Source organism: Myiozetetes cayanensis, unplaced genomic scaffold (assembly GCF_022539395.1).
Source record: "Myiozetetes cayanensis isolate MyiCay16 unplaced genomic scaffold, myiCay2020 scf5-8, whole genome shotgun sequence".
NCBI lineage: Eukaryota > Metazoa > Chordata > Aves > Passeriformes > Tyrannidae > Myiozetetes > Myiozetetes cayanensis.
Genome location: NW_026087742.1, coordinates 29,030,156 through 29,054,598, shown reverse-complemented (window position 1 = coordinate 29,054,598; position 24,443 = coordinate 29,030,156). Strand labels below are relative to the sequence as shown.

Below are 24,443 nucleotides of genomic sequence, written 5' to 3'. Positions count from 1 at the left end.
GGAGACAGGGAGGAGCTGAAGGGCTAACTCCTTTACTCTGAAGCACTGGGGGAAGAATGGTGCAGACCCATAGGCAATGAATTGTTTCTTGGGAAGAGAACTTATCTCTTTCTTCTGTCTCACAGTGAGAAAAATGTGGCTGAAGTTTCTTTTGGCTACTCTTCTCTGGCATGTAACAACTGCAAAGGAACCTGAGCCGTAAGAACTACCATATAATTGCTACTAATATTTATGGAAAAGTTCTAAAGACAGTGCTAATTAGTGCTATTAATTTTGCTTTAAGTATTAAGTACTGCCAGGGACCATCTTTTATATCTTGAGAGTAAAATGGAATGTGGATGGCAAGTGAACCATTCACATTTAATATGGTCAAACCTTCTGCCTGTCGCAGAACTTCCACAGGAGTTGGTGTGTGTTCAGAAAAGACAATAGCATTAATAACAGCAGTGTGCTTTGCTAAAAGCAGATGGGTCCAGGACTCAGACAAAGTGGAAAAGGACAAGAGTTGGGGGCAATATCAGAGCTGTGGTGGGAATCCAGAACTGGGCTATTTGGGAGCTGCAGGACAGGAGTGAGGGGCAGGGGTAGCATGTCCTATATTTAATCTAAACCAATTGGCGGCTACTGATCAATAACAGTGTTTGTTTTATCCTGCTGAGACTGTTTCTCCTTTCTCTATGAATGTGATCACTTTGATGTTTGGATCTCACAGGCAGTACGTCCTGATGGTGCCTGCTGTCCTCCAAAATGACTCTCCAGGTCAGGTTTGCCTGCAGTTCCTTAACCTCAATGAGACAATATCCATCAGAGCAACTCTAGAATACAGCGCTGTTAATATCAGTATTTTTGAGAAAACCGTGACAGGAAACAGTGGCCTACAATGCTTCAATTTCAAGGTAAACTAATTTTAATTTATGTTCCAATGGAAAAGAAATATAAAGAGGGAAAAGAAAATTAGAGCAGAGGGCACAGGACAGGAACAAGCAGGGAATAAAATAAGACTGGTTGAAGGAAAAAGGAAGCATAGAAGAGTAAGATAGTAACAGACAAGTGGGCATTTTTAATAGACATAAAAAGCAAGAAAATGTACAAGAAACGTAATGAAGGTGGTGGAAGCGAGGTGGTATCTCTTTGTAGGAGCCCAGTTCACAGGTATTGCTGTGCAACACATTCTGAGCAAGACTTCAGGATGAACAACCTCACTTTGTTTTATTTTTTCCTCACAGATTCCTCCTGTCCATTCTTTGCCACTGGCTTTCATTTCCTTCTCTGCCAAAGGGCACCACAGTCAGCCTAGAAGAGCGGCGGTCAGTGATGCTCTGGAACACAGACAGCATTGTTCTCGTGCAAACAGACAAACCCATGTACAAGCCAGGACAGAGAGGTGAATATCTGCTTTGTCTATAATATGTGCCTTACGAAGCATTTCTTCAGATAGAATTTCTCAGCCTGGTGTTTTTCAGGCTGAGCTACAATCTAGACAGTCTCTTAAGAGTTTCTGTTAAAACCATTAGAGTTATTTACTGTGGAGCTCAGGGTGTCATCTTCAAAATATCAGGAGGCTGTCATTCCATGGTCTCTATTATTTTCTTTGTCCCTTCCTCCCAGCTGGCAGAAGCTTTCACGGCTGCTGTTTTACTACTGGTGACAGGTCAGGATAGTGGGAATAAGTGATCAGATAACTACCTGGCATGAAACAATGCTTCCACTTGCTGCTGGCCAGCATCAAACAGACTCTAAAAACCAAGAGTTAAATCCTCTACTTAAAATATATATATATATAAGTTGTTAAAGACAAATTCCTGCTATTTACTTTCTGGACTGTGATGGGATTGGACTTTAGATTTTCATGTTGTTGTATTCTGGCACTTACGTTTTTCCCTTATCCAGACCTCATCTGGCCATCAAGCAGAAAACTCTTTGTAGGCAAAGAACCATTTATCTAATCCCTTCCTTAATTAATTTCTAGGTTTTAATGCTTCTAGCACACAGCTAGAATAGTATAGGAAACACTACAAGAAAACTTCTTTCCAGAGATTAGTCAATTAATACAGCTATTAGACTAGATTAGCTATACTTTAATTGGGAATTAGTTCTATCTGCATAGATATGTAAGAGGAAGGAAAGCTTACCAGTCAGAATTTGGTGACACCAAGGTGTCCAGTATGGCCTGTTCACCTAGATAGACTAATATTTGGAACTTTTATGTGTTTGAGGCAATAAACCCTGCTTTAGAGATGGGGAAATGAAGAGGAACAGATTTACCTACATCATGCAGATAACCACTGAAGGAGTTTCAGCCACTGAAGGAGTTATGGCTGTCACCTGAGACTGCCTGACCTGCACAGCAGTTCTTATTTGTTCAGTTGTCCACTTTCTCTGGGGTTAAGTAAATTTTTATGAAAGGGCACAAGAACTCAATGCTGAGGACAACTCCTTTCCTCAAAGTCTGTGTAGGTTTCTTCTGCCTTCAGGTGCATTTTATTATGTGCATCCTGTGCAAGCGGAACTGTTGAAAGACCCTGTGAAACTGGGATTATTAATGGATGCAAAACATCATGCTCAGCCAAACAAACTATGGTTAATGCTAACGTCCTGTTCCTTGCCTTTCCAGTGAGGTTTCGTGTTGTTGCACTGGATTTCAGTTTTAAACCTGTTCAGGAGATGGTGAGTTATCAGTAATATTCCCCTGTATTTAAAATTGCTGAAAGACAGCTTCTTCTCAAATTTTCAATGAAGGATTGATGTAGATAAAATGAGATATTGCAGACACTAAATGCCAAAGAATTAACATGATTTCTTAAGCATGTGCTATAATCCACCCCTACGTTAGAGTCACAGGGAAGAAGGCAAGTGTGTAGCCATTTGAATTCCTGACAAGCCACCTTTTGCTATCACTGGGAAAGGGCTCAAAAAAACCCCTCCACTTTGTTGCTGCAGACATTATTTTAGCTCTGACAAGAAAACCCAGCTTTCTGCTTCTACTGTTCAGCAATTGTTCCTTGCAAGAATCAATAAGTCATCCACTTAGCACTTTGCCTGTTTTAGAAATGGGGGAAATGAAAAAAAAAAAGTTGCTGCCACAATTGTTTACCTCCTCAGAGGCACTCTCTTCATTGCCAGCAATCTCTCTTCATGCTCATAGTACATAAGCCAATAGATGAAAGGTTCTTTACTGTCCTTCTCTCATGTGGCTGTAATGCAGAGGACTCACTCAGATGTTCTGGGACTGCACTAACACCAGTATGATCAGAAACTGTCCCAATGTTCTCATTTCATCTCTCCCCTTTATGTAAGCTTCTTAATGAAGTAAAACTCCTATTAAAATTGTTAAAATAAGAGATTGGGATAATAATGGTATTATACTAACTATTGGTTATATATGTCTCACAGTCCTGAGAAAAAATAGTTTCTGCTTGATCAGACACCTAATCTCTTCTTCCACTTTGTTTATTCCTCTTTCAGTACCCCCTGATTGCAATTGAGGTAAGAATTTTTTTCTTTGTACTACATTATGCATATAAATAATAATAAAATCTAAGGCACATGTGCTTATATAAGTTTATAAATATCTACACGCAGACAAATCTTGCTCCTAAGTACACCACCAGAAATTACCAGAAACATCACAACATCCAAGGATGCTTTTTGAGACAGACTAACATGGAAAGCACACCTATATTTATTTCAGCAGTCAAAAGTTTTAGTGTTCTTGTGTCTGCCTTTGACTCTTCTCTACTTCCTCCAGTTTGCTCAACTTATTTTGGGATATACTTTTTTGTAACTGAAGTTCTGATAAAAGCTATGAACAAATATAGTCTGTGAATACAATTACTATACTATGTTAGTACTGCCATGACATTTTCTGGTGATTTTTAAAGTAACAATTGCAGTCCATGTCTAGATAGCATTCTTACAAGTTTTCATGTCATACCATGAAGTCAGATGACTTTATTTTCTTTGCAGTGAAACATACATATTTTGAGCTCTCCATGTGTTTTTCTTCAAGTTTGTGCTTTAAAGAGTCAAGGAAATGGTGTGAATGTGTTTTCTTTAGTTTAACTAGCCATAATAAATACTGAGAGGCAAATGCTACCCCAGTGACTGCAGAAGAAATGCTCCTGTCCTACTCCCAGCAGCCGCAAAAAAGATATTGGTGTTGCTAAAGGCCAAGATTTGTGTGGGATAAACTTGGCTGAAGAGCATCATATACTAAAGAGCAGGAAAGAGCAGGAAAGACCAGTATTGTACAACTTTCCCTGATAACTGAGACTAATAAGTGAAGTGGTAGAGGATGCCTAAATCTGGGAACAATAGATAAGAATCTAGCTACATTAATAATAACAACATGAATAATCAGAGTACAAAGGCATAATAATCTCCATGCATGGGCATTAAGCAGCTTCTCCAGTGAGTTAAAACAACTTTAATTTGCTTAAGTCCCATTTTCTTCTTTGGTTCTATTTTTGTGTGCTGGTAGCAAAAGATTTCCAAGGCAGACAACCTGTGAGTCTGTACTCTTTTTTTATTCAGGATCCAAGGGGCAACAGGATCTTTCAGTGGCAAAATGTGGCATCAGAGATGAACATTATCCAGAAAGAATTCCTACTAACTGAAGAACCTCTTCTGGGGAACTACAAAATTATCATAGCAAAGAAGTCAGGAGATAGAATAAACCATTCATTCTTTGTGGAGGAATATGGTAAATGCCATCCATTGTTTTTATTCAGTGTAGAAAACAATATTAGAAATGAGCCCATATCAATCAACTGTTTTACTGCTGTAACTTCAAACAACTTCCTGGCAAATGCAGTTTCAATTAGTTGTCATTAAGAACTGTAGAGATAAAAAAGAAAAGAGAACAGTTAAAAAAAAAAAAAGAGAGAGAGAGAAATTACTCATTTTGCACATACTCAGCCAGCAGAATAAAAGTCTGCATAAGAAATCAGTAAGTGGATTGCAAATTTCATTGAGACAAACTAAACTTTTCCCAATCATATCCATGAGCTATCTTGGTCAAAGCTCTGCAAGGTATCTAGACATCACAGGATTCACCTCTGAAGTCATGTCTTCTCTTCAAAGTTTTGTAGAAATACTTTAGTAAGCCTTCACAGACTGGGCCAGTTCTTTATTATCTTGGCACGTCTATTCTGAGGTCCCATTTCATCTGACTAACACTGATGATATATCCTCATTTTTACTTCATCTCAGAAGGGTCTGCAAGCTTACAATGTGCCAGTGTTGGATTTTTTTTCTTTTCATTTTTTGTCTTAGTGTTGCCAAAATTTGATGTCACAGTCACTGCACCAGAAAGCCTTACAGTCCTGGATTCGGAGTTTGCAGTGAAAGTCTGTGGATTGTAAGTACAAGGTGCAGAGTTGTTGGGAAATATGCTGAAGAGGAAGAACTTCCAAGGACTGGGAAAAGAAATGGGGCTTGGAGAAAAAATCAAAATATGTAGGGCCTCAGAAGAGGCTGATTGAGGTTGACTTGGTGGTTGGAGCTTTTACTTACTTGGTTCCTCATCTCATTTTATTGTATGAGGATTCTGTTCCAGGATTCAGTGGATTGGATAAATCTTTTGAGAGGTTCCCTAGCAAAGTAGGATGTGTTAACTACTGATAACCCACTTCAGAAGGAGACCTTCATAAAGCAGAGCATCATTAAATTCTAGCAGGGATGTTAGGGTTGCAGCTGTCTGACTCCCCTCCAAGACTAGTCCTTCAGAAGGACCTTGCTTTAACACCAAGATCTTTTAATTTAGAATCCACAGTTGAAATCCTGGTTCACTTGTAGATATGAGGAGTTTAATTTCAGTGAGTCTAAAACTGCAGTCCAAGGTGAAAAGTAGAGACAACAGTTATAATCTGGTCAGTAGCCATATTTGTTCATCATACTTACAGAGGTATTTACTTTTAAGGTGTGTTTCTTGTTCATGGGTTTAGGCATGAAAAAGAACTCATTTTGATTTCTGAGTTGTATTTTCTAATTTGTAACAGCAGGAGAGTTAGGAAAAAGCCTGTGAAATTATTCCATGGCTTCCCAGCTCACTGCTTGTCCCATATCTATTCCTGCGAATGTTAACTTATGTCTATTTTTCAACCATCAGCTAATGGACCTATTTCCTCTTTTCCTAGGTACACCTATGGCCAGCCTGTTGAAGGGCAAGTCCAGCTCAGTGTGTGCAGGGATTTTGATTCATATGGGAAGTGCAAGAAAAGCCCAGTTTGTCAGTCATTTACCAAAAATGTATGATATATAATTATTATTCCTCTTCATGCTTGTCCTGTCTCCTGTATTTTTGCTTCTCTCTCTTTGCTCATCACACCTTTCTTTCTTCCTCTGATGCTTCGCCTCACTCTATTTGCTTGTATCACAAGCTAGGAGCTCAGGACACCTCATTTCTCTTCTTGGTTTCCTGCCATAGCACTGACATGTTTCTTTCTCATGATGCAATTTCCCATCTGAAAAGCGTAGACAATTATGTCTCTATTAGTCCTGTATAAATCATGTTAAAAGTAGTGGGAAAAGACTTCACCAACTAAAGAAGGGTCCTGTGTATTGTCAAACATCCTTTGAAAGCCATGATCCTTGGAAACAGGATTTGTTTTCTTCCCTTTCCAGCTCAACACAGATGGTTGCCTCTCCCAGGTTTTCAGCTCCAACATCTTTGATCTAAATCGCACTGGTTACATGAGGAATCTTGACGTGAAAGCCATTGTCACAGAGAAAGGAACAGGTAACCCCTTCTAGACAGTCAGAAAGAGCAACAGGGGTGTGGTCAAGAAGGAGAGTATGAGATCTTCAGCCTCTGCTTGCTGACTACAAGGATGTCTTCCTGAGGAAAGGTCCATTTTTAGAAACACAGTGACCATCACCAGACAAATGCTAACTCTGATGAAGCCATATGCAAGACAAAGTATAATCTTCTCTTGACTCTGGACATGTCTTACAGGCCTGCAAACTTACAGCTACTCAGGTAATTTCCGTAACTCGGGTGATGAGCAGCATACAGTTTGAGAACATGGATCACCACTACAGAAGAGGAATTCCTTACTTTGGACAGGTAAGCAAGAGAACAGAGAGCTTGTATTGAAGATGATTGACAGGCAATCACATAACAACAGTGATTGACAGGAACATCTAGGGGACTGTTTGGGGTAGAGATGTTCTTCTCAAACTTTTTTATTACATACAGTGCCCTACTGGTAATTCTGGATACTGAAGAGTTAGTTTATTCTGAGTTTGATTCTGCCAGAAATACTTTGAATCAAAACAATTCATTAACTAGCATTTTTCTAACTTGTATTTTGAGCTTGCTACAAATCACTGCCTCTCCCTTCAGAACTGACTCTCACATTCCAGCCAGAGATGAATAAAAACAGGAATTTAAGACTTACACACAAAAAATAGCAACAGTTTCAGTCTCAAAAAGCTTTTTCATGATTTTATGTTTTATGACAAATCCCACATAACTCTGTCAGTGGTTTAAAGCTTGGGGATAAATCTCTCTCCTTCAGTTCAGCTTTTGTCAATGAGGAAAGGATAGGGGCATCTCTTACCAGTAGCACTGAAGGGACAGAAGATATTGTCTTTCAAGTGGTTTGTTTTTTCCCCTCTGGGAGATGTCTATGTAATTTTCTCCCTTGGTTCCCACTCCCACTCTGTTCGTTTTCTGAAAAAAAATATATAAAAAAAATAAAAAACACTCATTTCCACCAATGGAGAATTTACCTAATGGTGTCTGTTATTTTCCTATTTGTTTGTTTAACACATAAACAGCAGAGATAATGTAGATAGAATCAGAAAAGTGTTCAAAACAAAGATGCGGAGAAAAGGCCTTAAGACACTGAAAGTATCAGCAGCAGACTCTCAAGACTAAGAAAGGAGAAAAGGAAGGGAGGAAAGAGAGTATACTTTTAAACTGAAAATGTGTAGTCAGAAGGGACTGACCAGGAAAGAGATGAGACATGAGAAGTTCTTTCTCTGAAAAAGAACCTTATCAGTGATGTGGCAGATGTTGAGGAGGTTCCTGCTTGAAACCTCATAAGATAGCTGAGATATCTGGCAGAAAGTGATGAGAGACAAATATTTCAGTTCTCAAGTATTGCTTTGGAGAAAGATGAAGAAGCAATTCTGTTGTTTGGAGAGCAAAGGAGTGCAAAACATTAGTAGCTATGTACAGATGTACAATATGCTAAACATATTTCACATTCTCTTGTACAGATTAAGCTGGTGGACAAAGACAACTCTCCTATTTCCAATGAAGCTATTCAGCTATTTGTCAATAACAAGAACACAGACAACTTCACCACTGATGATAATGGTGTTGCAGAGTTTAGCATTGACACATCTGAAATGTTTGATCCTGAGATCAGCCTGAAAGTGAGTACAAAACAAGGCTGAATAGAGACACCGAGAAAGATGGCTACTCTCAAACTGAACCCCAAAAAGATGGGATGAGGTTTGAATTCTGGTAATAAAAATGTCCTTTCTCCATCTTATTTCATGTTCTAGAGCTCTCAAAAATTACCATAAAAAGAGTGAGAAAAACACACAAGTTGTTGCAATGCAATAGCTTTCTGCAAGGCTAGTGATGTATGTTTGTTTTCCTTTCTGTCCCTCTCCCTCTGTAATCAGGCAGTTTATAAAACCAGTGACCACTGCCACTATGAAGGCTGGATAGAGCCTTACTACCCAGAAGCGACTGTGTCCATCCAGCGCTTTTACTCTTGGACTAGCAGTTTTGTGAGGATTGAGCCTTTATGGAAAGATCTGGGCTGTGGGCAGAAGAGGATGATCACTGTGCACTATATCTTAAACATGGAAGGATACGAGAACATCAACGCTACGAACTTCTACTATGTGGTGAGTATAGGGTTGGGGCATGGTTTGCTGAAAGGGCTTGACTGTGCAGCTGTCTGGCAATCCATCCAAGGGATTTACAGCAGTTTGGATTATCAACCAGCACAATGGCAACATCCCAAGGACAGACACAGCACTGAGGTGGTTTGGCAAAACTACTCACTCAGGAAAAATGGCCCCCATTTCTGACCATGTTACCCTAGTTCATAGTAAGAAACCCCTTCTCAGGCCAGGGTTCTTGTCCATTTCCTGCAAGAAACTCTTTATAGTTTTCTCTGCGTCCCTCTTCCCTTCCTTTTCCTTCTCCTTCCTGAGCAGGGACAAGGGCCCCAGCAATAGCAGGTGCAGTGGCAGCATTCAACATGCCCTAAGGCTTATGTTTAAGCCTTTGAGATCATCTCAATGTAGATTGTGCTGTCGATGTACAATGAACTCGATTGCTGCTTTCTCCCTCCAGCTTCTACTAATGCATACATTTCTTGATCTTCTCTGCACAGGGCATGGCAAAAGGCAAGATAGTCCTTACAGGGGAAATTAAAGCCAATATCCAAGTTGGTAAGTTAAGTCGTTAATCCATATTCCTGCATTTAAAAAAAAAAAATGTTGATTCAACCAACCAAGGCAAGGTCTCCTGGATGTATATAGCAGCTATTGGAAAGGTCATATCCCTCTCCGTCCATGCATGTGTGCATGATACTAGCAGTGCCACTAAGATCACTATAAAGTCAGGTTTGGTCCAGCAACTAGTTAATGTGATATTAGTCAAATAGTGTCTTCTAAAGATCTTCCCATAGGATAACATAGGGAATGCAGCGTGTCTGGTGTAGGGGCCTATGTGAATATGGCCACATATTCAAATCTACAGTAAATATGAGCATCTGGATCTAAACCCTAGCCTGTCACCTCCTGGCAAAAAGTTCAGATTGCTCCACTGACTGGTACAGTTACATGCCTGTTGAAGATGGCTACTAGTACAACAGATCTTTGATAACTTTTTCTTATTAGTGCTTTTCTTCCTTCTAACAGGACAAAATGGCACTTTCACCATCCCACTTGTGGTCAATGAGAAAATGGCTCCAACGCTGCGGTTGCTGGTATATACCTTACACCCTGCCAAGGAGCTGGTGGCAGACAGCGTTCGATTTCCAGTTGAAAAGTGTTTCAAAAACAAGGTGAGAGGCACTAACATAGAGCAAGTCTTACCCGCTGTCAGATAAATATAAATTCTTTGTGTATACATTCACAAGAGATTTACAGTTTTATTTCTTGTTTCCATTCACTTGTCTCAATGTTACTGGTTTCATTCTTAATTTTTTCTCCTTGGCCTTATATCTTTCCTCTACCACTACTTCCTGGCCATATTGTCAAAAGGTAATTCTTCTTTAAACATTAAAAACTTTTCAGAAAACCCACAAGAATCCCAAATGATCTTTGCCTCTCTTAAACTCTACTAGTGTTCCATTTAGTTTATAGTTTCTTCTTCAGTAGAGTGAACACATTCTAGCTTTATCCTACTTCACTATTTAATCTAATTTTTTTTACATTTTTGTTGAAAAATGAAGTTTGGGTTTACCAGAACTAAACATACAGAGAAAAGAAAGCAAAAATAGCAGTCCAGGGTTTCAGTTTTTCTTCTGAGGTTTTTTTTCCACTGGTACATTTTCACTTATCATTTTACAATCAGATTCCACCACTAAGATTTTTCTAATCTTTGTTTCCTAAAAGCTATAAAAAGAGTGAAACTTTAGGAGAAAACAAAGAAAGTGAGATTAACAAAGTGTTTCTAGTTATATGTTTCTAGTTATCCCCCCCCGTTTTTCCCTCTTATCAAACACAAATGTGAAATGGATTTCAGTCTTAATAGATTCAAAACAGAATCAGTTTTAAGTATTTGCTAACGAGGACCATGGACCTAATAAAAATATTATTTGCTTACTGTAGTGTTTAGTACATGTAGTCGAGTCATAATAAGATTTTATAAGAATCTTACTTCATTTTAAATCACTTGTGGTATCTTCATTTAAGCTACCACAGGAATCTAAGTGTGCTTATTGCCTAAGTCCTCATTATAACAGTCAAGCGTTGCAGTGGAGACCAGACACCTTTCTCCAGGCAGGCTCTCTGTGCTTTAACAGAAAAGCCCTCTATTCTTCTTTCCCTCCATTCACACACACAGTCAGAGCAACCCCAAGCAATATGGATTAACCATACCAATGCCTGTTTGATAAATTACAGGTCCACTTGCAGTTCTCTGAAGAGCAGATGCATCCAGCTTCTAATGTCAGTTTGGTAATTGAAGCTGCTGCCAACTCCTTCTGTGCTGTGAGGGCCGTGGACCAGAGCATGCTGCTGTTGAAGCCCGAGACAGAGCTGTCCGTGGAAATGGTAAGCTGCCCAAACGCATTGTCCTCTTCCACTGCTTCTTCCTCCTCCATTATACTGTCTCTCCACTTCAATTCATTAGACTGTGTTAGACTTCTACCATGTTTTGCACGTGTTGATCATTAACCATCTATAGTAGGCAATAAACAGGTTTTGTTTCTTGTTTATTGGAAATCCTTTTTCATGTGGGATTTAGTTTAACATGTGACCAGTCTCTGGCAGCACAACCCTCTGGCATTTCTGCCACTCTTCCCAGTTTTGTGTCATCAGCAAACTTGCTGAGGGAACACTCTGCCCCAAGATCCAGAACATCAGTGAAGATGTTGCGCAGACTGGACCAGTATGGACCCCTGCAGTACACCACTAATTACTGACCTCCAACTAGACTTCGTGCCACTGGCTGAATCGCTGCCCTCTAGGTCCAGCCATTCAGCCAGTTCTCTATCCAGGAAACAGAACATGGTTTCAACCAGGCAGACATCTCAGCTCTGGCAATTTGCAGCATATGATGTAATTAGAATTAACACACACAGGTTCTGTGTTTCCTTACCCCTCACAGATTTACAGCCTGCATCCCCTGCAAGACTTTCAAGGCTACATCTTCAATGGGTTCAATCTAGAAGAGGACCGCCAAGACCCTTGTGTCTCATCTGACCACATCTTTCACAAAGGCTTGTATTACACACCTGTAATGTCTGGATTAGGCCCAGATGTGTATGAGTTTCTAAGGGTAAATGTCCTGTACATTACTTAAATCTGTTGAAGTGAGTTTCTGCCTATTAGATAGCTCTGAAAATTACAGTTAGTAAAGCTTATACATGACAGCTCTCATGGACCTTTATTCTACACTGACTGGTGCCTACTGTGACTTTCCAGCATGCACAAAGCTCCCACAAGTCTCTGCATAGGTTTCTCTGGGCACCTCTGTGGTGGAAAGACAGTAATGGGAAAGAGGGAAGAATGGAACAAACCTCAGCTATAGTATAGTTATGGCCAACACTAAAATGCATTTTTTACAGGATATGGGCATGAAATTTTTTACCAACTCAAAGTTTCGACAACCAGTTGTATGTACTAGTGAGACTGTAAGACGTCAACCATATGCAGGAGTCATGCTTCATGCACACCATGTCAAATTACCAGGTAATACGGGGACAGTAAAGAGACTTTATCTTTCTCTGTAAAGACGTGGCATTCATGGGACATGATCTCATTAATGAATGGAACAGTACTCATTAATAACTTTGGTACTGATACTGAATATTGGCCTAGCACAGAATGAGATAGCTTAGGATAATGGCCAATGACCAAAAAAGTCTTTCAGGTCTACATTTCTGATTCATGTTCAGTTTCATGCTGTGAAACGTTGGCAATTAATTACATTAAATAACATTTGTGTGGCATTACTTACAGTCTCAGTTAGAACATTCACTATCCTTCATACTGGCCCATGCATATTCAAACCTGTCCTTTCTGGGAGTTTTCAGTATACAAACCAGGTTTTCCTAAATTCTTATTGTCTCTTACCAGTTGAAGTTGGTAGGGAGGATCGTGAGAAGAGACTCATCCTTGAGACTATTAGGGAGTTTTTCCCTGAAACTTGGATTTGGGATATAGTTCTAATTAAGTGAGTACTGCTTCTTTCATCTCTTTGTCTTGCTTTAAGAGTTACTAACTATATCCCCCATGTCCTGCAATATAGCTATTCCTTGCCACCTCTTCTTACTTTTTGGCCTGGAAGACCTAGCTTTTTCAGTCACCACATGTCCACCTGCCCTTCTCTTTTCTGTGATAAAATGACCAAAGATGTCCCCAAAGACATCTGTTCCCACATGCATGTAAATGCACGTATCATGAGTCATATTCCCTTCCTCAGAAGAAGGACACCTATATTTAAAATATGGGTTTGCAGAACAAGAACTCTGAGTTGTCTTTCCAAACTGAGGGAAATGATGGGCAGAAGAACTTTCAAATGGGCTTTTCTCAGAAGATTTGAGTGATAAATTCTGGGGACTTGTATGTCAGATTTCTGTATCATTTTCAAACCTGTATGATTTTCAAAACCTGTTGTCTCTACTGAGAAGTAAGGTACATGAAACCTACCCTTTCTAAACCTTTCATCTTTTATCCATTCCCACCAGCTCTACTGGAAAAGCCAGCATCTCATACACCATTCCTGACACCATTACCAAATGGAAGGCCAGTGCCTTCTGTGTGGAAGAGTCGGTTGGATTTGGTGTGTCTGTGCCTGCCACCCTAACAGCCTTACAGCCTTTCTTTGTTGACTTAACCTTGCCATACTCTATCATCCGAGGAGAAGATTTCCTGCTCAGAGCCAGTGTCTTCAACTACCTTGAGCAGTGCATTAAGGTGTGTACTTCTGCCCACATTCTTAGACCTTACCCCCCCTCCAAAGAAGCTGCAGCAAATGATCAGTGCAGATAGTTGGATCTGTCCCTTCCTCTTGATTGAAGTACTGCTCATTCTAGCTGATGACAGCTTATCCTGGCTGGATTTATTCTCCTAAACCTCTACGAAGCAGAGGAAGACCTATGTGAGCTGTGACTAGGATGGGTCTATAAAGCAACTGTCTCAAGATCCATAGAGAAAGGAAACAAGTGCTTTGCAGAGTATCCACATCCACATGACCATCTACAGTCATGCAAGCCATCAGTGGTATAAGTGGGGTCTTTTTCTTAGGAATCAGGTGTGCATAGGGTATTTAACATCTCAGTGGAGAAGGTCATGAGAAGCAAAACGGAAAACTGTTCAGGTTACATCTGATAGATGATCTAACACCATCATCCCAGGACTTAAATCTGCTTTACACTGTTGACACTGGGTATAAACAAATAGTATCTCATCGCTCTCTAACAATAAAGCACCATTTGCATATGGTACAAAGTCTTCATCCCATCACACCATTCTTTATATTCTCAGATTAATATTTTGCTGTCAGATTCCCTTGATTATCAAGCCAAACTCATCTCCACAGAGGATGATGGATGTGTATGTGCCAAACAAAGAAAGACCTATGTCTGGAATATTTTCCCCAAAGAAATTGGTAAGTGCTTTGAATTTACTTGGGTTTCTGTTCTGAGATTGATATTAATCATTTTATATCTCACCTGAAAAAACTTAATCCTTGTCCAACCTGGAGAACTTGGTCTACCACTGGTCTTTCTAGTTGTCTAGGCTAAAGAGCTTCTCCACAACTGCAGTGTGTTTATCATTCCCATTTTTAGAGATCAGTTCTCTTCCCATATGTCTCATTTACGGTAACTGACCATTCATTATGTTGCACTACTTAATATTATTCATCAGATGAAATTTCTTACTTTAACCATCATTCTGCATGAAAGAAGTCAATTTTTTTCCTTTTCTGCTACTATTTAAGGTAATGTAGTATTCAGCATTACTGCAGAGACCAATGATGATGAAACCTGTGGAGACCAAGTGCCTAGGAACATCAGTATTCACTACAGGGACACCCAGATCAGAACACTGTTGGTTGAGGTACTGCTGACAGCTCTTATTGTTTGTCCTGTACTCATGAGGAAACTAAACCTCAGTAGAAGTACCAAAAGCAAGTAAAAGTTTTTAGGTTCCTAAAGAACTCCTGGTATGCCTCCACATTCAGCTGGCTGGGATGGGATCTGGCCATTCAATCTTAAGACCAAGTCCACTCCCATCTGTTATCCTCTTCCATGAGAATCAGTGGGTGTTGGTAAGTGCATGTCTCCCTCACACAGAGGAGAAACTGGGAATGAGCAACTCCATCTGATAGGAACTCCCTTTTAGTAGCAGCCACATCAATTAGGAACTTGTATCAATTAGGGACTTGTAAACAGTTGCTTCAGTACACCTGTTTTACAATATAGGAGGCTGGGGAAGGGGGTGGCTTTTCTGTTGCTGCATTTCTTCTGCATGCTTTGTTCTCACCCACTGCATGTTCCTCTTCTTTCCATCTCCATGCAGCCTGAAGGCATCAGAAGGGAAAAGACTCAAAATTCTCTTATCTGTACAGAAGGTAAGGGTCTTAGTCTTACATACAGCTGTCTTGAGAGGAACTGAAAGGAAGGTTGGAGTTTTCACTCTTTCCTTCAGTGCTTGTTGATGTTGCCCCTACTTTCTTCCCCAGAGTTGTCCAAATGACAGCTAGTGTGAGTGTTAGAGTCCATTTCCCTGCTACCAAATTCCTGTTGATGTAGTGCCTCAGTCAGATGTGCTCAGATGCTGAAGGAAGGCTACTATAAAGCTGTCAAAGGGAAATGACCTTTCTGTGCAAATTATGTCCTGTGTTTCATTCACTCATGTTGACTGCTGTCCTCTATTCCAAGGATACCTATAGCTTACAGCTTTCCACCTCTAGTGGGAATGGCAGAGCAAATAGGATGTTCCCTTTCACACTATCACAGTGTTGACAGCAAACAGTTTCCAAAATTTCCTAGATGGCCTAAAAGAGGCACAAAGGCAGTTCTGACCCTCACCAACCAGCTCTCCCCACTGTCTCACTGAAGAAATCCCCAGGGTTCACAGATACTACAACCTGTGAGCACCAACCTTCCCTCTTCTGCTGTTTTCTATTGAGCAATTCCATTTACTGATTTATTTTTCACAAGTTTGATTTTTCTGTGCCTTCTTCTCTCTTCATGTTCTTGGTGACAGCTGTGAGTTTCAGTTTATTGCTGTCTCTTGTGTACAATTTTGTACCGTGCAATTGGTACTAGGAGTATTTCACTGCTATAACTAATATTCCTATACAAATTACCACAATGCACTTCATGTTTTTCTCCACAGATGATGTGGTTATTCAAGATATAGATCTAGATCTACCTACAAATGTTTTGGAAGGATCAGCCAGAGCTTCCTTTTCTGTTGTTGGTAAATATATAAGTAATATAATATAAAAAAATAAAGGAAATGTGAAAATTATAAAATTAAAGCTCTTTCAGGATTCAAAATGTGAGTTTCCATTCCTTATGTGGGAACTTCTGAGAAAAGAGACTGATTCTGATGTTATCCAGCAATGCTCTGCATCAGTAAGAAGTAGTTTAAATATCAGTTACATTACTCCTCACTATTCTGTTTAGATTTATTGCATTTGAATGTTTTGCTCTGAAGTAGCAGCACAGTTCTGAGCTATGACCTCAGCCAAACACAGGCCAGTACAACTTTTTCCACATACACAAACCTGCACGTTTGTATGACCTGCAAATCAGAGATGTCGGTAGAGTCTTTTCAGTCTTTTCAGGATCAGGACTGGGTTACATGACTCAGTCATAAAATCTTTGCTTTTTAATGTGGGTGATTTCAGCCCATTCCAGAAATCTTTTGCTGGGTCTGTGCTACCTTTCCTAAAAATAATGATTTAGAGGTGGCCTATGATACATCTGCATTAACCAATGTCTTTTTTCAGCACTAATTGTTAATTCTGTAATAAATTGTTCAATGCAGTATCTCTGGCTGTTCCCTTCTGTTCTCTGGGAACAGAAGTTTCCTGAAAGCTCTTTTCATATTCAATAAGAAGTATCTGCTTGAAGTGGCACTAAAATAAGTAGTATTTCTGGTATGGGCACTTGAAACTAAGTAAGGAGAGGCAGGGAAGGGATTCTTTGTTGACTGCAAAGCAGAACAGAAAAAAATCACTCAACACTGAGAGTTTCATGCTTGTTGGGAAGGCTTGCCACCCCATCTAGGCTTTTATGCCTCTACCTATGGAATGGAAATTACTGTCTTTTTCAGTGGCCATAAATTGTCTTAATCCTGCCCTCACATCTCCTCTTCCCCAGGTGACATCATGGGCACTGCAACACAGAATGTGCACCAGCTCCTCCAGATGCCCTTTGGCTGTGGAGAGCAGAATATGGTCCTGTTTGCACCCAACATCTACGTCCTGAACTATCTGAACAAGACGGGGCAGCTGAGTGAGGAGGTCAGATCCAAGGCCATTGGATACTTAGTGAGCGGTGAGAGCTTTTCGGTTCCCTTACAGTGTATGCTGAAATTCCTATTGAGGCCCAGTGAGCAGAAGCAGTAGCAGGGTTATCCTAGCAGATGGCACCACTGTTGTAGCACAGCTCAGCAACCCAAGAGTTTGCCCTGATCAAGACGTTTTTTATTTTTACTTTATCTTCTTCTCTCATCCCTTTTTGCTGACATTCAGCTGCCGTGGTTTTGTGTTTCAGTCCCCTTCTCCTTTTCCACTCAGGTCCAGTATGTATCTTAAGTCTGCTGGTTTAGTTGGAGCACTGAGCTGATAGATAGGGCTTATTCTGTGACTCAGTGTTTCTGAGGCACAAAATGTTCCATACTTCCACCTATAGGATCTCGCAGGCTCCCCTCCAACTTTCTAGATACACATTGCCCCTCCACTCTTTTCCACTATGGTTTCAGATAAATATGCTTGCAAACAAGATAGGGTTTTGTTTTTACACCTGAAAACACTTCTATTTACATGTTTTTATAGGCTACCAGAAGCAGCTGTCGTACAAACATCCTGATGGGTCCTACAGCATCTTTGGCACCAGAGATGAAGAAGGGAATACTTGGTGAGTGACTAGGAGCAGAAATGGCTCAGAGCTGCATTTGTATTCAATTCACATGATGCAGGTAAGAGGCAGCTTCACTAGCTAAATCAGATGTACAGAGCTGTCTAGGACCGAGACACAGTAAGTACTAAGAAAAATGTCTCTCCATCTCCTACCAGGCAGGGTGCACAAAGAGTTTATCCCTAAGTTGATCCCTAAAGACCCAGCTGACTTTCTGATTTCACTCCTGCGGTCCCTCATGAAACCCATCGCACTGCAGCGCTCTATAGACAGGACCAGCCTCAGAGTGTGCTGGACATCCTTCCCATGTCCCATCTAGCTACTACTCCTTTAACTGCTCTCTCACAGATGAGCACACAAAGAGAAAGCAAGCCACCAACATTCTGGCTGTAACTCTTCATGATCAGGAACAGCATGAATGGGAGGGCTAACTTTTCCTATTTCTACTTCCAGTGCTCATCTCAGAGCTTCATCTTTCCCTTGCAGGCTCACTGCCTTTGTGTACAGATCATTTGCACAAGCTAGTCACTTCATCTATATTGATGACAATGCCCAGTCTCAAACCTTTATGTGGCTGGCAAGCAAACAGAAGCCAGATGGCTGTTTCCGAAGTGTTGGGACACTCTTCAACAATGCCTTGAAGGTAGCAGAGAATTACTTCTTCATCAAATTTAGACTTTTTCTCTCCCATTACTACCAAATACTGTATTTCACTCCTAATGCCTGCCCTCTTCCAAGGCCTAACTCTCCACATCTTACAATGACTATTTCCAGGTCAGTCAGCTTTCCTACACTATATTTTACATCTTATGAGCACCTGAGATAGGGTTTAAAGCACTGGAAGCTTGAAGGAGTGATGTTTTTTTATTTGATAGCAATGGGCTTCTCTTGATTCATGAGCTATTTAAGAGCTATGCAAATGTTCTCCTTCCTTTTGGACTGTCTCCAGAATTGGCCACACTCGCGCAGCTGGGATGTGGCAATTCATATTTAAAGACTTCTCATTTGTGGCATTCACTGATTATTCCCCTCTCCATGTCCTTTTCAGGGAGGAGTAGATGACGAGCTGTCGCTTTCTGCCTACACCACCATTGCCATGCTAGAAGCCGGGCACTCCAGCTTGGTAAGGAGGCCTTCAGCTTCTGCTATTCAGCTGGACTTTGTCTCCAGCTGTTGCCTTGGCTCCAGCATCTGTCTAAGTAGTAAAGAGAGAGAAAAAGGGTGACAGATCTCCCAGGGTAGCGTGACCGTGCTCTGTATCTGCACTGGTTGCTGTGACAGAGAAGGTCCCTGTCTCTGTACCTCTTAAGCCACCAGTGTTCAACTAGAAATGGTACAAACCAGTGGTATTAGATCTGTTTGGGAGACCCAAAACATTTAGTAACACCTTTTAGTTTCTAATAAAAAAGTTTTACAGTTAGTAAGCTACACATGACAGGTAGCAACCCACACGCTATGGCTTAGCCTCAAACATGGCCAAGTCAAGAAAGTAATTTGTTGCCGGTAAATCCATAAAATCTACAGATGTAACTAAAAGCTACATTGGAAAAACAAAGGTCCAGCAAAAGCTAATTTGTCCTTTTCAAAAAGTTGTTAATACAAAGGAGACTACATAGGAGATGTTAGACTTAAATGTATAAGTTAGCCTCCAATTTGTCATATCTTTTCTGAAGACCTCCTTGATTAGTGCATTAGTGAGGACACAAGGTCAAACTGTGCATTTTTTACCGGATATACATCTAGTTCAACCTCACAATTAAATTAAAGTTACAACAGAATCACTGAGGATAGAAACTACTAGGCTAGATTTGTTCAAGAAAACAAACTCTTGACTACAGAAGTGCAGAGTGAATTATTATCATGAAGGTAAGCAGAAGGAATTAGGTGGGAAAGAAACATAACAGTCTTCTGTTTAGAGACCAACCTCTTCAAGAACATGATTAGCAGTACTTGATTTGTCTGATGTTTCCCATTAAAATCTTCCTTGAAGACTTCTCTGTTCTCTCTCCTGAAGTCATTATACAAGCTGAAGTTCCATTCTCATTGCTGTGATAGCGACAGGATGAAGAACAGTTTTAAAGAAAATAAATTTTTTGACCAGGTGCAAACTACTGTCCTGAATTAGACCCATGTGCTTTTTGGTTTTAAGGATTATGTAATCCGAAATGCCTTTTTTTGTCTGGAGACTGCATCTGAGAAGAGTATCAGTGATGTTTACACTCAGGCACTCATGGCCTATGCTTTCTGCTTAGCTGGCAAGGCAGAAAAATGTGAATCATTCCTTGAAGAGTTACAGAAATCAGCAAAGGAAGTTGGTGAGTTTCAGTCATTTTCAGAGTTTTGGAATCTAACCTTGACAATATTGAGAGTATGGGCACATGAAATAAATTCCGCAAATAATCTATGGAGTTAATCTACAGTACATCCACTGGTCTTCAGAGAGAACTTTTGAGGAAGAGGTTAGGACACAGTTAAGCCTCTGAGGCAGCATAGAGCAGTGGCACCTGTAATCAATTTTGGTTGCTTCTCAGCCTCTCTTTGCTTATTCAGATGGCTCACAGCACTGGGAGCAGGAGGAGAGGTCTCCATCAGAAGAATCTCCCTCCTTCCTTGACCACGCCCCATCAGCTGAAGTTGAGATCACCAGTTACGTGTTGTTGGCATTGTTCTACAAACCCAGCTGGGATAAAGAGGATTTCACAAAGGCCTCGAGGATTGTGCAGTGGATCATAAGGCAGCAGAATCCCTATGGAGGTTTCTCTTCTACGCAGGTGCCAAAATTACTTTCCACTCTCCACCCAGTCCTAGGAATTGGGACACTGTTTCAGGGTTCCAGCAAGGCTTTGACTACCTATTCTTATTTTGCTTCTCCATCTGCCATCTAAAACACACAGAGACCAAACACCTCTCTCTTAGAGAAACCAAACTACTATTTTTCCCTCTCTTCTTAACTATAAAATGGTGAAAGCCATACAAGAGTAATTTGTCTAGCAACAAATACAGATATTTTTAGCAGGGATGAGCCTAGAAAACACCAAGTTCCAGCTGTTATATGACCAACAAGTGCTGTGCAGTTCCCCAGAAAACACAGGATTCACCACTACGAAAAACTCTGGAAGTGTGCTCTAGTGCTCAGATTTTATGTTCTGAAACCTTTGTATGGGGAGAGAGATTTCTTCCACCCTAAAACATATATGACAGAAAGAAATGGCTCCTTTTGTATGGGAACCATGGAACTATGCACAGATTCAGGTTTTCTTTAGCCAGGATGAAGCGACTGGAATTGTGACTTTGATCTCCTCTGCACTGGTCATGCCGCGTAGCTAATTGTCTTTTATTATTTTCTTTTTCTTCAGGACACAGTCATTGCTCTTCAAGCCCTTGCTGCTTATGGTGAGGCCATCTACAACTCTGCTACACAAAACAGAGTGAAGATCACTTCCAAAAAGCCTTTTGAGAAGGTATTTATTGTCAACAATGAGAACAGGCTCCTGCTGCAACAGACTCCCCTTCCTGAGGTCCCTGGGAAATACAGCCTAAAAGTGAATGGCAGTGGATGCGTATTTATGCAGGTAAATGCCTGCTCTTCTCTTCATTGTACCTCGCTTTTTGTATACAATACAGCCACAGTTTTGATGATTTTCTAGCTGACTTCTCTTTATTTTTCCTAATTCCTTAATTTCCCTAAACCATAAAATACTCTTTTCCCCATCCCACATTTTGACTCCTGCAGAGTTATGGCATTGAAAAAGAGTCCTTTCTCTTCAGCATCTAGTTTCTTTCTCAGAGGTGATTCTGCATACAAGCACCTTCATTGTTAAAGAGCAGAAGTCTGATGTGTTCATCATGGATGTAAGCAAGGATCTTCCACATAAAACCAAGTGCAACATTGCCAGAAAAGTTCATAAGTCTGACACTTGTGTTTTTTTAATACAAAGAAAATCCTTGGCATGCTTGAACAAAAGGGTTTTTTCTCTTCCAGACAACACTGAGATACAACATTCACCTTCCAAAGGGGGCCTTTGGATTTCTGCTTTCTGTAGAGACATCAAATGCTTCCTGCCCACCAGATCGACCAGCAAAATTCGATATTGTCCTCACAAGCAGGTAATGCACCAGCAACAAACCAGCTGCACAGATGACAAGATACACAGAGAACATTGCTGTGTGTTTTCAGTTCTGCTTATGAAGTCAAGAAACATGAACCAATCAATATGTTGATGATATCAGCCTGTAAGACACAATATCCCAAAAGACCTCGTGACAGTAACTGATGGTGGTAGCACATACTTGGCCCCTTCACACCGGGGCCTCACCAGTGTCTCCCACCTGAGCCAGTCAGCAAGTGCATGTGATTCACACCATCCTCTCCACGCTGTATGAAGGCAGGAGCAGGGAGCTAAAGTTTGGTTCTCCAAGTATGATCCACACTGACGGATGCCCCTGTTGTTTCAGTTACACAGGGAAGCGCAGCAGCTCCAACATGCTCATTATTGATGTGAAGATGCTCTCTGGCTTTGTTCCTGTTAAGTCTTCCCTGGATAAGGTAAATTAAAGGAACAAGATTAAATTACTCCCTGCAGGGACAGAGGAGAAGGCTGGTCATGACAGAAACAGAGACGTGGTTAAGAATCGCTCAGTCACAAACCCTTCAAGGTGTTTGCATGGCTGCACTGTCTTCATTACTGGGTGGAGGGAATGCCTTACAGGGAGCTTCAAACACACAGACCTTCCCACATGAAAAACTAGGAAGGGTTTCAGCTCAAGACTGATCAGCAGGCAGCTGCAACAGGGAGCTGACACTGCCCAGGTAGCGAAAGGCTGGGAAACCTATCAGACTAGCCCTGAAAAATATATCACACTGGAGTCAGGTAGTATTCCCCAAATGAATTGCAGTGACTTGTGCATTTGGGAAGTGCTCATACACATGGCTAAGTCAAGTGGTAGGTTTTTCTCTATCCTTTCCATCTATTCAATAATGACTCTAAAAACCAGCTACCAGCCCTTGATACTTGGCTAGGAGAAGAATGAATCTCACAGCCATGCAATGATAAAGGCTGAGGTAGTACTTTGTTTTATAATGCTTTATAAATATATTTATCTTCATTTTCGTGTTTTAAAGCTCATTGACAGTAACACAGTGATGCAAGTAGAAAACAAGAAAAATCACGTTCTTCTTTATCTGCAAAATGTAAGTTCTGGTCACTGTCTATCTGATTACCACAAAGAATGGAAACAGCACATAATAGATACAACTACAGTATGGATAAACTCTATAAGATGCATTTGTCACATTGTATTCCTCATCAGTTTTCCCCCATAATCACGAGGCAGATTACTTCTCAAACTGCATGTAACTTTCCAATTTTCCAGCTTTCCAAACAGCTTCAAACTGAGACCTGCCCTAGTAGCAACTAGAAAACAAAGTTAATCAGAAAAAGCACAAAGAAATGAATCAAAACTCTTTCTTCTTTCAGTCAAAAGCTGATAAACAGAAGAAAAGAGGTTCTCTTGTGTGTATGTCTCCTTGGTAGGCTTCTCATAAAGCTCAGTCCTTCCAACAGGACAAAAACCACTGCTTTCATTCTCCTCCAGAAATATTTCCATTACTTCTCTTGCACTAGTTCACTACAAAATTTAACCTGTAATCTAATCCCTGAATCAGAATTTACATTGTAAATGTCAAAGTAAAGTTCCTAACAACTAAAGCCAATATCCCAGTGATGTACACTGTAAATTGATTCCCAGGTTTCTTGGTGGCACATAATGTCCATGTCTGAAATGGGACATGGACATCATCCTGACCATTGGAGAAATCATGGAGAATTAAACTCAATCCCTTTGGACAATTTTTCCTTCTCTGGCAATAGGATCTGTAATAATTACAGAATCAGGTAATACAAGCAGGATAACAAACTTATACCTCTTCAGCTCAGGTTCACTTTGGACTCTCCAAGCATGTTTCAGATAATTTTTGTACCATACTCTATGTGTGGCATCAGTGGGATTTGGAATATGCAATCAGTTACCCCCCTCGTTTGTTCCAGATGGTGGTGTACAAATAAAAAGATTTGTGTGGTCTCTGTCCCTTCATTCCCAGATCTCACAGAAGAAAAGGAAAGAAATCACTTTCTCAGTTGAGCAGGACTTTATAGTGACCCACCCCAAGCCAGCTCCTGTGCAGATCTATGATTACTATGAAACAGGTAGGTCTTTGATTTTAACCAGTGTGAAGTTTGGGGGAGGGACAGTAGAAACACTGTGTGCATTAAGGGAGACTCAGAACCAGCCGTCCTGGAAACAACACCCCTCTGAATTCCCTCAGTTTCTGAATCTAGGGCCAGGGGAGAGATTCATTTCAGTTCAGTGAGTTTGGTTTCATGCCCAAGGTGTCGAGTGAATGTGACTAGAAATTTAAAAAAAAAATGCATGTGTCAGAATGAATGACATTTCAAGGATCTCAAGCTTAAGCATGCGTAAGGTATATCCCCCTCAAGGGAAAGGCACAGAAATCGTCACCAGGCTAACTGGAACATTTATTTCCTTCTTCTCCAGAAGAGTATGCTGTTACTCAGTATACATCACCTTGCAAAGAGGTTGTTGAGGAAATGGACTAATGATTTAAAAAGGTAAGTGAAAGCCAGA

The 24,443-nt window shown here is 40.6% G+C and overlaps 1 protein-coding gene and 1 long non-coding RNA gene across 4 annotated transcripts in view; one reads left to right on the top strand and one right to left on the bottom strand.

The window, feature by feature from the left end:
- LOC126649517 (uncharacterized) overlaps positions 1-24,443 on the bottom strand; it is a 59,122-nt gene that overhangs the window by 22,346 nt on the left and 12,333 nt on the right. Inside the window, exons 4-7 of one of the 3 annotated variants that reach the window (XR_007631063.1) lie at positions 22,128-22,335; positions 19,723-19,844; positions 7,563-7,675; positions 4,042-4,836 (exon numbers count right to left, since the gene is read on the bottom strand). This is a non-coding gene — a long non-coding RNA (uncharacterized LOC126649517). Of the gene's footprint in view, positions 1-4,041; positions 4,837-7,562; positions 7,676-19,722; positions 22,336-24,443 lie in introns of those variants that run through there. The other 2 variants (XR_007631061.1, XR_007631062.1) reach the window with 2 other exon arrangements.
- Positions 77-24,443, top strand: LOC126649513 (ovostatin-like). The gene is given in 36 exon segments (XM_050333721.1): positions 77-198; positions 713-896; positions 1,227-1,274; positions 1,276-1,384; positions 2,615-2,667; positions 3,466-3,486; positions 4,534-4,702; positions 5,275-5,359; positions 6,138-6,249; positions 6,625-6,756; positions 6,956-7,066; positions 8,227-8,385; positions 8,641-8,868; positions 9,363-9,420; positions 9,892-10,037; positions 11,101-11,250; positions 11,807-11,977; positions 12,267-12,390; positions 12,778-12,874; positions 13,389-13,617; positions 14,188-14,311; positions 14,645-14,763; positions 15,226-15,277; positions 16,048-16,131; positions 17,040-17,216; positions 17,717-17,798; positions 18,285-18,441; positions 18,847-18,921; positions 19,948-20,113; positions 20,349-20,569; positions 21,155-21,370; positions 21,781-21,905; positions 22,254-22,344; positions 22,921-22,989; positions 23,899-24,004; positions 24,354-24,443. Coding segments are annotated over 36 exon segments (4,434 nt in total). The 3' UTR covers positions 24,416-24,443.